Source organism: Rhea pennata, chromosome Z, assembly GCF_028389875.1.
Source record: "Rhea pennata isolate bPtePen1 chromosome Z, bPtePen1.pri, whole genome shotgun sequence".
In the NCBI taxonomy this organism is placed as follows: Eukaryota; Metazoa; Chordata; class Aves; order Rheiformes; family Rheidae; genus Rhea; species Rhea pennata.
Genome location: NC_084702.1, coordinates 30,117,569 through 30,132,062, shown reverse-complemented (window position 1 = coordinate 30,132,062; position 14,494 = coordinate 30,117,569). Strand labels below are relative to the sequence as shown.

General features: G+C 40.4%; 1 protein-coding gene across 1 annotated transcript; it reads left to right on the top strand.

Moving 5' to 3' along the window:
- Positions 1-3,560: 3,560 nt before the first annotated feature.
- FBP1 (fructose-bisphosphatase 1) lies at positions 3,561-13,349 on the top strand. The gene is made up of 7 exons (XM_062599543.1): positions 3,561-3,772; positions 6,309-6,471; positions 7,824-7,916; positions 8,929-9,072; positions 10,328-10,465; positions 11,873-11,992; positions 12,945-13,349. The coding sequence occupies exons 1-7, from the start codon at positions 3,603-3,605 to the stop codon at positions 13,134-13,136; spliced, it is 1,020 nt and encodes a 339-aa protein (XP_062455527.1). The 5' UTR covers positions 3,561-3,602; the 3' UTR covers positions 13,137-13,349.
- Positions 13,350-14,494: the final 1,145 nt, after the last annotated feature.

The window sequence follows — 14,494 nt, the reverse complement described above, 5'->3', positions numbered from 1 at the left end:
TCAACCATTCTGAGATTCTGTGAAATGAATGGGGACTTGGAAGAAAATACTTTCTCTTGTTCTGATAAACATTCAGGATTATCTGGAAATCCTAAACTGAAGCAAATAGACCTAAAATTACCAGAGCTGAACAAAAGTCCAAGCAAGAGCTTCACAGCTGAGCCTCTGCAATATCATTCATTTAAATCATCCCAAGCAAAAGGATATTAAAAATTTGAACACAGTTGCTTTCAGCAGAGCAACGTAACTAGGTTCTGGTCCTACAGCTAAATCTACCAGAACATTAATAGGATATCTGCCCTAAAAATCTAACCCCAGATCAAGGGCCGAGAGCAGGATTTGACCTCTTGTATCAAATGCTCTTCCTCTGACTGCCTTGAAGTTTTTTATGTTTGCTGCTTAAATGTAAAACCATAATCTTTTTTCCATTTAGATGTTGCATTGAGAGATGGTATCATTTAATCATGACATTATGGCAGTTGTTGGTTATAAAACTTATATTTTTTTCTGCAAAGTAAACAGTTAAAAAAGATAAATCTTCTGTTTGATAGTTTTTTAGCTTCGGATAGAATACACTGAAATTTCTTCAGGTTATTCTTTTAGCAGTTCCTGAATTTTCTTGAAGTAAACTTGGAGTGATTACTGTAACAATTCTTTTCAGATATTTTATAAGATGTTTAAAAAGAGAGGTGTTAACATATTTAATATTCAAGTAGCATATTCTTTGCTCTTCTTGCCTGATAGAATCTTGTGGGTAGATAACAAATAACAGAGATTAAAAACTGACAATATTTGTATTTCAGAGATGCATAGAGTTCCTTTTCAGAATCAATTTTCTGCATAATAAGAGCTCTGTCAACACACAGAAAAATGCAAATTCTAATAATCCCAGTCTCACAAGTACTAAAAAATATTTATATGCTACCGACACAAGAGGGCAGCATACAGGCGTACTATGAGAAAAATCCCTCACCACAGAAAATCGTTGAGCTTCCCCTTTACAGTTCGATCCTGCTTATTGATTATAGAAAAATTTATACAACCTGGCAGAGGATTTTAAAGCATGAACATCAGATGAGCGACGTTTTACAGCTACCATATGATAAAACATTTTTCTCACAAATTTCCACCCATAATTGTGTCTCTTTGAAGTTTGTGCCTGCCCGTATTTTTCACCTGTGCCCAGATATGTGATATGCTTTGCTATGACAAAGCATACGTATTTTGGGAGGCTGGCCTGAAATGAGAAATTCACGTAGGAGAAGGGAAACTCTTTATGAAGCAAAGAAGGCAAAAGTCTGGTTGTCTAGCTAGAAATCACATTGGTGGGTCTGTCTGTGGTGGCATGCAATGGCCAGCCTCCGTCCTCCCCTGCACAGGGATCTGAAGCTGCCTTTCCTACACAGACACTCTCCTTCAGGATAAAAGGGCTTTTTGGGAAGGCTTTAATTCCGACTGTCTTTTTACTTGTCAGTTTGAAGCTACCAGAGGCAGCCTTTGTAGGAAAATACCCAGGGATTATATCTTCTGTATGTACCTTTATTTTCATAATCATTATACAATAAGGATTTTATATACAGGGAGAAAAGCTGTTTTCAAAAAAGTTGTGTGTTTTGGATGCTTACAGTTCTGAATAACTATGAACTGTGCCCAGTTGAATGTCATCTGTTTCGCAAACAAGGTTGTGTTTTCTCCTCTACAGCAGCAAAATGTTTCAGCAATGTTTAATCAACCAGCACTGACCTTTCTTCCCCAATGCTGCACGTTTGTTTTCAATAAATGTTTAACTACCGATTTCTAAGGGGAAACGTTCACAACATGTAGAACTTACTTCAGAGCTTACACTGATTATAACATTACCACACAGCATGGCTGCTGTAGGTTGCATATGCACTTCAGGAGGTTAAAAACTCGCTCTGTATTTCCAGAGCCTGGAGATATTGTGGGCGGGGCAAGTAAATCTCCTGAGAACCTGCCTCTTTTTTCATTTTACTTCGGTCTTCTTGTCTATATTCTCCCAAGGTATGTTAAAATACTGACCTCGAGGCAAAAATGAAGCCAGCATTAGCTGGCTAGCGCTGCTAAAGCTGGTGACCTTTTTCTTTCAACGTCTGCCTGTTTGAGAATAGATCTGAATAATCCAAGGATACGCCTATGCTGCAGTCTCTGGCTAGTGCAGACAAAGTTAGATAACTTGGGTTTCAACTAGATAAGCCCAGTACTCACAGCAGGGGACTCACTGTGGGACACATATCCTTCTCCAAAAGTTGGATGTGAAATCACTATCATTGCAAATGACTGCTGTTTGAATCCGCAGCTTGGTTGTTTGTGCCTGGTTTCCATGGTATGAGCAGAAGAGGTAAAAGCCTTGCCCTCTTCATCTCGTGCACTCCAAAAGGTCAAAAGTTTCAGCCCAGAAACTGAGGAGAATATGCGGAGTACTGGATGTGAAATATGTTCTTTCTCTTCAGGCATGGATACCATAAAAATTAGGTTGCAACTGTTTTGCATTGCTTCTAACTTTTGTATCCTGAAGCACAGACTTTTCTGCATGTTACTGATGTATTATATAGGGTCCTTACAAAAAGGTAAATTGACCCAAATTAGTGGTTCTCTTGTTACCATGGGACATATGTTCCTAGGCTCTTCTGTCCTACCTAGTTTCAGGGCACTCATCCAAACTTTTATGGGATGCCTGCTATTATAGTTCCTTATTATTCTGATTGATGTAGCTGCCATGGATTGTTGTAAAGCATTACTTAACCTTAAAGATAGAGCTAAAATTAATCCTTGGTGAATTTCTCCAGATCTTCCTCTCTCTCCAGGAACTCCTTTGAAATGCTGGGCTGGTAGCCACTTACCAAAGACTAAAATAACCCATTGTGAAGTGCATTACAGCTGCTCACAACTAACATTTGCAGGACTTCATGTGCTTCTGGCCATGCCTAAATTAGGCCAAAGTTACGTGCACCCTGGAGAAGGAGGCATGTACACATACCTCTGAGGTAAGCAGTGTGTGGACACGCAGTGTGTTCGGTGGACATACAATGTATTTGTTTATGCAAAGAGCTGCCTTTTTATTATTATTTTTTTTTTAAGATTTCTGCCTGCATTTGGCACTACCTGGAACAATTTCAATCTGTTGTTTGGATCTGGGGATTTAAGCCTGGGTTTACTCAAGTTCATTGATGTGTTCTACCAAAAAGTAATCGAAATACCTCGGGTTCCTCCCCTTAAATAACGCAGACATAAAATGATGGGTAACATGGTAAATCTACGTGGCAGCGAAAGAATAACCCGTACCCGTGTCTGTATTTTTCGAACGATCGTGTGTTGGGGCCGGACGCGGAGGGAGTCGCGCTCTGCCGCGCCTCAGGAGCTCCCGTGTGGCGGCCGCGCGTGCCCGGGGCCGCTGGGTTTTCGCGGCGCGGCCCGCGGGGGCGGGGCGGGGGCGGGGCCAGGCCGCGGCCCCGCCCCCCGCCCGCCGCCAGGCCCCGCCCCCCGCCCGGGGCTGGCCGCGGCGGGGACGGTCGTCGCGGGGCGGCGGCGGCGGCGGCGGCGGCGGCGGCAGCGGCGGCGGCGGCGGCGGCACCACCGGCACCATGACGGACCGCTCCGCCTTCGACACCGACGTGATCACCATGACCCGCTTCGTGATGGAGGAAGGGCGGCGCGCCCGGGGCACCGGCGAGTTCACGCAGCTCCTCAACTCGCTGTGCACCGCCGTCAAGGCCATCTCCACCGCCGTGCGCAAGGCTGGCATCGCCAACCTGTGAGTGGCACCCGCGCCGCCAGCGCCGGCCCCAGACCTCTCCCTTCCCTCCTCGCCCGCCGCCGCCGCGGGCTCCTCTGGCCCCCCACACTGGGGCTTTCCCCCCGCAGAAGCGGGCCGTGTCGCTTCTTCCCGCGGCGCGCAGGGCCGCGCCGTCCTGCGCGGGTGCCTGCGGCTGGCGGACCCCAGTGCGAGCCGCCGGCGGGCTCGATGCTGCGGACCGGAGCGCCAGGCAGACCGAAGGCTAAAGCCGGAAAAAACGGGGCTGAACTTCGCAGGCAGTAGCTTAATATCAAAGCAGCGTTTCCAGGCTGCGAGGAGTTCAATCGTTTTCTTCTGTCACATCCTGTCCGAGCAACTCGGGTTTTTCTGTGACGGCCTGGAAGTCTCAGGCTTTTAGAAACAGTCTCTGCAAGGAGCAGCAGTGTCTGCAGTCAGCCAGGCAGAGCTGATGCCGAGGAGGATTGCTCTGGGGGAAGGAAAATGGGAGGAAAGTGTTTCAGAAGATGTAAGAAGGAAATGAGAGCTCTTGAAATGTTAAATACTCGAAACCAGTCTAGGGCGACTGATTCCCCTGGTATTTTGCATTCTGTTGATAAGCCACATAATATGCTGATCAGGGCTTTAGACATGAGTCACTTCGTTACTTTATGAAAAATGTGATAGAAAGAAAATTAATTTGCCTCTGCAGATCATGTAGTAGAAAATACATTAACCAAAAATGTCTCTAGAAATACAGAGTAACACTTATTATAAAATGTATCCTTAGAATGAGAGAGCGGAAAGATTTGAAGTGTGCAAAACAAAAGCAATTGCAGAAGCGAAAGAAAATGTCCCACTATATCTGTATTTAAGATATCTTTCACTGTCTTGACTTCATATTTCATCTGATATGCTTGGCACAAGAGGGGACTAGCACGTAGTGACTGTAAAGTTGTGCCTTTTATACTACAGTCCCAAGACCAAAGAGTAGGGTCTCCTGCCACCAATTTGTAGCCTTCCTTGAACCCATTTCTCATGCCTCCTACCTGTGCTTCTGTGGCTTCACTGAGGTGCCCACAGGTCAGACACCTGGGTTGCCCTCCTGGTCTCACTACCCTCGAAGGTGGATTTTTCTCTCCCCTAGTGCTGAGACAGCCAGGTTTGGTCTTGTGAGCCTCCTCGGGCAGGGCAAGCACAGCTCCGGCAGCAGGACTGTGCTTTCTGACTAATGGTGGCATTTTCGTGCCGCGGGCACTGCTGAGTAATGCACCCCCGGCCGTCAGAGAGTGTGGACCAGCAGTGATTGCTGGGCCCCTTTTGGGGGTTGCCCTGCAGCCCAGCCATGAAGGCACCAAGGAGCTGGACCACTGCCACCACCATCACCCCTTGTGATGTGCAAGGCACTGTGCAAGGTGCCAGCCACCCCCAAAGCTCCCCACAGGTGGGCACCAGATCTAGCCATGTGGGGGTTTTGCTATTAGGATGAGCACTCGTGCCCCGACTCCAAAGTGTAGCATTTAAAATACAACGTTTTCTAAAACATTGCAGAAGAATGTTCAAGCCACCAGAGCAGAGACAGGGAAATAATTTTGTGGGGTCTTTCATTTCTCACGCATTTCATTTCTCATATTATCTCAGGCATTAAATTCAACAAATGCAGGACATTCCTAAAGCAGCATGGTCAGCTGTATTACAAATAAACAAAACAAAAAAACTGAGTATTCAGTTAACCAATGTATTGCAGATAAACTTAACTATAGAAGAGCCATCTGTGTGTCTGTGTAGAGCTAAGTATGACTTTTCTATTTTATGACATAATCCATAACCCAAACTTCCTTTATCTTTGTTATGTATGTTTTCAAAGTTGCCTATCACAAGCTCTCCTGCTGCTTCCTCATGCTGAATGCTTGATTCTGACTAGCCAGCAGGAAATCAGATAGCTAATTTCATTTTTGTTTCGTGTTTGTATTTCTCGGTGTTATTCCGAAAGAAACAGTTACAACTTAAAACCAAAACTAAAAATATGACAGCACAAAAATGTTGATTTAACCTCTGAACAAAGTGCTTGTATAGATATTTGTGCAGGGTATTGCTAACCAAGAGCAAATTGCATAGAGAAGTTGTAGTATAACTAAGGTAATCAGAATCATTCTCAAGGGTAAACTTTCCAGTGAGATTTTAACTTTTAAAGCAGTTATGATATGACAGCCTAGATTGTACAGACAATATTTGTGTCTTATAGTTAACAGCTAATTTAATAGCATGATTATAATTCAGTCTTTGTAGCCTGCTCTGCCTGTGTTTGTCTGCAGCTTAGGGACTATTTAAATGTAATTCCCTTTTTTGCGTTCCTTGTGTTCAGTGTATTCCCATCTTGCTACCACAGCTGGTGCTAGCAGGTCTCAGCAAGAACCCATCAGTTAAAGAACTGAGATATAATCCAAATGAGTTGTTTTATGAGATGTTTTACAAGCATATGCTTGCCAGAAGTGGGGAACTCTGTGGGGCATAGCACTCTCTTTTTACAAAATGCTCTCTCTTTCCCTTGCTTTAGGTATGGAATTGCTGGTTCTACCAATGTGACAGGAGACCAAGTAAAGAAGCTGGATATCCTCTCCAATGACTTGGTGATTAATATGCTCAAGTCATCCTTCAGCACATGTGTTATCGTGTCAGAAGAAAACAAAGATGCTATTATAGTAGAAGCTGAAAAAAGGGTTAGTAGCTTTAAAAACCTCTCAGGACCTGATTTCAAATCAGCCTTTACAGATTTATGTCTTCAAATGTAAGAAATGAAAACTGAGCTAAAGAATTCAGAGAGAATCTGTATTTTTCTGAGTACTGGAAAAACAAGTATTTTATTATTTTCTCTCAGCAGTTGTCCTTTCTATTACTTCTGCTCCCCAGATTGTTTTACTGACTTAAAAAAGAAAAAATCTTCTCCAGAATTCATCTCCACCTTTTTTTTCTCTCCACTCTCCTTCATTTTGTTGTTGGGGAAACTTATTTCATGCCTATTCCTCCTGATCTCTGGAACTGTGCTCCAAGTCACTTAAGCTCTTCTGTGAAGTTTTTAGTAGCTTTGTCAGGAGATCAAATAGTGTTTTCTCTGTGTATCAGATGCTGAATTCTTGATTGTTTTAGATCTGAACAAAGACGATTTTAGAGCCTGAGAGATCATTGAGGCTTAGTGCTTTGTTCTTTTTCTTAATATTAATTGTGAGCTAATATGGTGTTTTTATGAGAACACTTAGCTATATAATAGCAGTATAAAGTGTTACTGGGCTTGAATAATTTTCTGGTGTATAGAATAAAATCAAATGAAAAGCAAATAAACGCTGTTGTTATAGATAATTATCAAAATGATTGTGGATAAAATAACAATTTGTCTGTAGTGACAGGGAAGAACAGATTATCTGAAAGGTATGGTTAGTTCAGCCATTTTCCCTACATTGGCAATTTCCTGTATCAGTAGGAATCCTTAATATGAATAGGCAGGAGCTATTCATTTTGAAAACAAACATGTAAACATAAGCTAATAAAATATTATTGTAAGACCACAAAATTGCAGAGATAATCTCTGAACGCCTGTTCATTTCTGAACACAAGGTTTCATTAAGGTTTTAGAGTGGAATGTGCAGTAAAGTGAAATGTACAGTGTGTTAATGTCAGATGTTAAAGCTACTTTGTAATATATTTAATTTTAGATCTAAACAAAAAAGACTGATCTTCTTAATTTATCTTTTTATTTTTCCTTATAATTCAAAAGGCAGTTTTATTAGGGATGAGAAACATAGCTCAAATAGTACATGTTGTAGGATATCTGTCAAAATGGCTCAACATTAATTAAATATTTAAAGGTAAACTAATCATTAAAGATTCTTTTTGTAAAATGATATTGCAAGACTTCAGCTTTCCTATGTCATCATCTATAACTTTAGCTAAAGATTTCCCAGCTTCTTCTGTGACTGAAACTCAGATGGTTGACCAAAATAGTTTCAAACATAAGAGTTCAATTTCCTCACAATCTATAACAGTCTCTTAGTTTATATTATTTTGTATTTTCCAGGGTAAATATGTAGTCTGCATAGACCCTCTGGATGGCTCATCTAACATTGACTGTCTTGTTTCCATTGGGACCATCTTTGGCATCTACAGAAAGGTAAAACACTTCCATGTAGGATAGGAAAAAACTATAACTTTTCATACTTATGCAGGTCTTGATGAAATATAATTGCTTATGAAAATTGAATAAAATCCAAATAGACTTATTTCTGAAAGAACCTTTTATGATCGACTTCAAATTTGATCTCCTGTTACACAGATACTTGTATAAAACGTTTGTGAGGAATAAACATTACTCTTAAAAGGTGAGAAACAAATGTCTGTGTGCAAGCCTAGCTGATATTTAATTATCCAGCTAAAGGAATTTCCCCTTACAAACAAAACAGGTCTTAGATTCCTTTAATAACTATGTTGAGACAAAATACCAAATGATTGTGATTCACTTGAGGAATGTGTTTTCTGTCTTTTTTTCTTCCTTATTTGGTTCATCTGTATTAATAGTGTTTTCAGCCTGAGGGTAGGCTTCAAATACAGACCAGAGCTGAAACATGGTATGTGCATTTAAGTATCTAATTCACTCTAAAGGGCAGAAAGCTTGTCTGAAGGAGCGTGAAATACAGGATTTACATGTTAAAAGATAGCGGGAAAGTGCACACCTAACTGTCCATTTTAATCATCTTTTCTATGTTGTGACACACCTCAAAGTGACTTTATTTTTACATGAAGCAAAAGAAAATAAAGTCTAAGTACTTTTCATCAGCTGTAAACTTCATGAGTCGTATTTCACTGCCTGTCTCAGTGTTTTGCTTTGAGTTGTGTTCATCATCACCTACAAGGAGGTACACAGCTCTGCATTATCTCCTGATTCCTTTCCTGCTTCCTGCATTCCAACTAGGCTTATATAAGAACAGTTCCGGATCAATGTATTTGTCTCCTCCATATAATTTGTATTAGCACATCCAGTAGGAATCTGATTGTGGAGCATGGAAGTGTTTGTGCTAGCTGTTGCATGGATGTGGAGTAGAAGACCATCCCTACCTCAAAGAGAGTCCAGTTGCATACTAACTGTAAAAAAGAAGTAAAATTGACTATGATCCGTTCCATTGCAGGTGTCCCCTGATGAACCTTCTGGGAAAGATGCTTTACAACCTGGGCGTAATCTTGTAGCAGCTGGTTATGCTCTCTACGGGAGTGCCACGATGCTAGTACTGGCTACTTCTGCTGGAGGTGTCAACTGCTTTATGCTTGATCCGGTAAGAGTATCTTTTTCATGGAAGTGGAGATGGGAAGCTATCAAGACACTGTCTATGAGAACAATTTGTCCCAAAAGAGTAAACTAAAGGAGCAATTTTCAAATGAAGGCTATTGTGGAGAAATTAAATATGTTTAATGCTTATCAAGAGTAGCATCAAGAAGTTTTTGCATTCTTCCTGAATGCTAAAGTGAGTGTTAGATGTGACTCAACAAAGTGAAGACAGCCAAGTCAGTGAAGCACTGCAAAATACACTGTGTCAAATAATGTGATATTTAAAAATAAGGTGTTTTGTGCAATGTAGAATGCTCCTTCAGACTTGTCTGTCTCATTTCCTTAATGCTAGGACCTTAATATTGAAGTAAACTAGAGGAACAGAAATATTTAACCATCTTTTATGTCTTCAGATCTCATCATGATATGTAAAAGAGTAAGTAAAGCATGTGAATGTGTTTGGCATTCTAGATTGCCTTGTCTGTAGCAGTTTTAAAATAAAAGGTGTATTTACCATAATACAAAGTGATTTGCTTTAGTGATGCGCTTTAATGTAGTCAGTTAATCAGGGTCTGCCACCTGCCTGCACTGAGTTTTTTGAACTTGTCATGATCATGTAGCTGGAAATAGAACTTGGTGTTCCCTTTTAAGTAATAGCTTAAGTAACTACATGCATTTTATCTATATTCAGAACATGGATTTCAGTGTATGTGCATGTTTGTTTGTTTTAACACTAACTGGAAATTTACTTCAATGAGTACTGAATAGCCCAGCCCTTGGATACAGGGAATAGTCCTCTTGACTGCATGTTTCTGACTTACAGTTAGACTAAGCTAAGAGGAACTTAGCTTAGAATTTTTTAATATCTACAGTTATTTGGAAATGTTCAAGCTGATGCTTCAACCGACAGTCTTAATTCTTGAACTACTCAGAGCTGAACTTTTAGTATTAGTCTAGAAAAAGAATAGAGAGCTAAATAAATTCAGTCAACTGCATTTTTTGGCATAGAATAATTATATGAAAATGGGAACAGTAGTATGAAGAAAGTTCCATGACCCCAAGATTCACTCTATGTGTTCATCACTTCTCATCTAGACTGAAAATATCCACTTTTTCATAGGTGCCTTACTCAAGGTTGTATTTATTTTAAGAAAGTGTCAACTGTTGTAAATTTCTACTAAATTGTACTTTGGATTGTTTTCCCCTTGTCTTGTAAATAAATGCACAATTAAAATTAACAGACTGATTTGCTTTCTTACTAGGCAATTGGAGAATTCATTTTGGTCGATAGAGATGTAAAAATCAAGAAGAAGGGAAGTATCTACAGTCTCAATGAGGGCTATGCTAAATACTTTGATCCTGCAGTCACAGACTACCTCAAAAAGAAGAAATTCCCTGAGGTAAAAGATCCTATTTCAGAGAAACTTTCTGATGACAGGTAACACTCATAACTTCCAACTTTACCGTCAATCACTGTCTCATGTAGGAGGTACTGTTGCAGAGCTTGTTTTCCTTTTTCTTATCTATTTACAATGTATCTGTACATAGGACTATAATTTCAGACACTAAGTTTAAGACAGAAAAGGGGATTCAGAAGATTGTGCTGCTAGTTAGAATAGCAGTTGGTGTGACCAGATATTTCATCATCCTCAGTATTATCGCACTACACCTCCTTTTTTTTTTTCTTCTTCCTTCGTGGCTGAGCATGAATAAGGGGGCTGAAAGCCAAACAAGGCAGTTTGTGCGGTCAAGCTGATAAGAGAACTTTGGTCTGATGGTGAAGAAATTGCATCTACATGTGAGATGATAGATCACTACTTCCTCACTGCAGCCAGAGTCCATCCCCAGATGGAGAGCTGTGGGTGGGTGGCAATAGATCGGATCGTCAGTGATAACACAGGGTGGATGCTGAGGGGCCTCTCACTTGAAAAGCGCATGTAATTTCAAGGTCTGCTTCACAGTCATGTATTTTTTCCTGGTAGTAGGAGGCCTGAAGCTTGGAGAGGTGCCCATAAAATCATATCTGTTCTATCTTACTTCTGTCATTACTGAATGTATTACATGGACGATGAAGTACAAACATATATTATTGTTTGCTCTTGATGTCCGGTCTTGACTTCTGGTCTTACTTTGAAGACAGACTCATATTTATTTTCATTGCAGCAGTCTGAAGGAAAGCATCTTGCCATGCTTAATGTGTTTTTTATTTGGACATTAAAATATATTTGAAATATTCCACTATATTATATAAAACTATTAAAACATATTAAAATATACTACTATTTGGAATATAATGAGGAATTCATTACAGTAATAAACTCTAAACTTTTTCTCACCCCAAGAGTTATAGAAGGTGACAAAAATGAGTAGAAGAACCAGGAAAAATTGCTCCTTTTGATTTCTCTCTCTCTCTCTCTCTCTTTTTTTTTTTTTTTTTTTTTTTTTTTCCTGTTACAGTGGGAAAAAACTACAACATTTGTTCCTAGAACTTGATCTTTTTGGAACTAAGAATGCAATATTTTCCTGGGCTTATAAGGGTTGACTAGAAGCTGTGAAACATTTACTGTTGTTGGCTCTGGCATTAATATATCCTGTAATCCTCTGTCAATCCTTTTTTGGATTTTTGATTTAGAAAATTAAGGGGAAACCAAAACTTTCTCATAGTATTTTGAGTATTATGAATGAATTGCAATGTAGTGGAATTGAGAACCACTAAGACCTCTAAGAGACCACTATGAGAAGGGGGGAAGGGGGAAATCATAACTTGACTTACTCAAAGATTGCATTTATTTAAATATTTTTTCTAGGATGGCAGTTCGCCATATGGTGGGAGGTATGTAGGATCGATGGTGGCTGATGTGCATCGCACACTGGTGTATGGAGGAATCTTTCTGTACCCTGCTAATGCCAAAAGTCCTAAAGGAAAGGTAAATTTGAATGAGCCTGATTATAGAATATGTTATGTTATATAAATATTTCACTATAGCATCGCAGTATTTTGTATAACGTTGATTCCAGAGCATATTTTTACTCCTTGGTGGCTTGTGTCTCCAGTGCTCAGGGCTGGCTACTCATGCACACTGCCACAGATGACAACAGCCTGTTGTCAGGTGACTGTTCTACTGCTTCTGCTAAAATGTTTCAGCTGGCAACCTTCTCTTTATCCCCAAACTTTTTCAGGTTACAAAACATGAGCAGGAACACTGGAAGGGATGTGTTGTTTGCACAGACTTCTCCGTACCATCCCAGCCCAAACTGTACTGTCCCCAACCATAAGACACATTGCAAAGCATTGTAAACAATCAAGATTAGGCTGAGATTCCTACTGTAAGTCAGTATAGCAGAATCCTAGAGATAGAGGTCTCGATTTAAAAAGCTCTGCCAAATAGAAACACATCTGCATCTTCTATTTGGTAACATTACCACATCTGGTGCAACTATGCCTGGCTACCTCTGCAGGACTGTGGTCACACAGAGAAAATCACAGCTGTGTAGGCTGACAAGGGGACTGTTTATTCAGCAAAGACCTTTCATCTGTTTTGCAATTTTCCATAAATTATTGCTTCAGGTTGTAGATAAGATGCAGTTATTCATTAGAGAAAAGGAATGGCACACTCAAGGCCATTGTTTTTCTTTCCTTCCAAACAGGCCTGTATGGTCTGCTGCTTTTTAAGTGTCTTTCTTACATACAAGCTTTGTCCTCCAAAGAAGAGCACAATGCAAACATGAACTATGGAGAAAGTACTCAAATTGGGCAACTCCAGCATTCACTTTCTTTTTTAAAAGAAAAATCTATGCAATTTCATTCTTAAATCAGAAGTTTACATTAAATGTGAAGTATTTAAACTGACCATTGCCACTTTGATTTTTGTCTTTTAGCTGAGACTGCTCTACGAATGCAATCCTATGGCTTTTGTTATTGAGAAGGCTGGGGGAATAGCAACAACAGGGCATCAAGCAGTACTGGATATTGTGCCTGAGGATATCCACCAAAGAGTACCTGTTGTCTTGGGATCTCCTGATGATGTGAAGGAGTACCTTGAGATTGTCAAAAAGCATTCAGCTAAGTAAAGCTACGGGGACCGTACAGATAGGAAGAAATGCCTTACAGCTGAACCAAAGAATACACTGTGCAGTACTGGAAAAGTGAACTGTCAGACCTCTATAGCTGGAGACCAAGTGAGCCATATTTTCATAACTTTTTTTTAAAGGGAAATCTTGTGTAATTTCATTGTGCAATGAGAGGCACTAAAAGATTACATTAAAGGAGGCATTAAAAGTGAAAAAAGGGGAAAATATGTTTGCTTTCTTCTTTATTGTTTGTACACAAAAGCCCCTGTGCTACAGGAAAATAGTGTGTTGTAGTTAGGGACTAGCTGCAGACTCAGTTTTCCCTAATGAGCTACAGACTATCACCAAAATACCTGATTCCATCTCTCCTAAAAAATTTTGGTGGGAAGACTCAGTAGCCTTTTACACTCAATGACCTCTTCTAGACCAATCTCTCATTCTTCTGTAAAAGATGTGAGTGCTAATGTGGATTCACACATTGTTTCTGGACCATAGAAGTTACTAACTGCCTTTCAGTCTGGGCCTATTCTTACTAAGAATTAACATTTGTGAAATTTTGAACTGGATAGGAAGAACATGTAGACACTCTGCTATGATAAGGCCTTCTTTACCAGAAATTAGTTTGCTTGCCTGATGAAAGAGATGAGTTTCTGTTTTGTTATCAAGGCCATCCTCACCAGATGTGCTTTGTGTTATCTTGAGAGTGTGGATTACCACAGAAAGGAGAGATTGTGCTACACAAGCAGAAAGAAGTGGTGAAGATTCCCACAGAGCATGCTGACATTTAATAGGCTGATTCTGAGCACACTGCTGGGAACATGACATTAGTGCCTGAGAGCTACACAGACAATCCAGCTATCTGGGTGCAGTTTGTGGCTATAGTTTACAGGCTTTTTTTGCATCAGTTCAAATCTGGCAACATTTCTCACTACCCTTACCTTTGCCAAACTTGAACAAAGGGACATGCAGATTTTGCTGTTTAGTAGAATTCAGCTGATCATTTACCCAACTGCTGCCCCCTACAGTTTGTGTGTTGGTGATTTCAGGTACGACAAACCATAAACTTGCCTATCTGGGGATTTACTTCTCTGTGAATTCTAGTGCAGATAGCATGTCTGAGCATGGTTATTCACAGAAAACAAGAAATGAGGGTGTGGATGGGAGGGACCTACAGGCAGTGGCCTGAAGGTATGCTCTGTGAGGGCTTGCGCTCAAAAAAAATCCTGAACTCCCGTATTCTGAAATAAGCTAAATTTTGGTGTTTTTCAGGATGTGGGCAAACCTAAATGGATGTATATAGGTGTGTTCTCCAAAGTGATGGGGAGGAGGAGTTTTTGAGAAGGGCTAGAGGGCATACT

Bases quoted from the DNA above. Each gene is read 5' to 3' on its own strand.
- FBP1 (XM_062599543.1), top strand. From the start codon at position 3,603: ATGACGGACCGCTCCGCCTTCGACACCGACGTGATCACCATGACCCGC. The intron at 3,773-6,308 runs GTGAGTGGCACC...CCCTTGCTTTAG, and splicing joins AAGGCTGGCATCGCCAACCT to GTATGGAATTGCTGGTTCTA. The intron at 7,917-8,928 runs GTAAAACACTTC...GTTCCATTGCAG, and splicing joins TCTTTGGCATCTACAGAAAG to GTGTCCCCTGATGAACCTTC.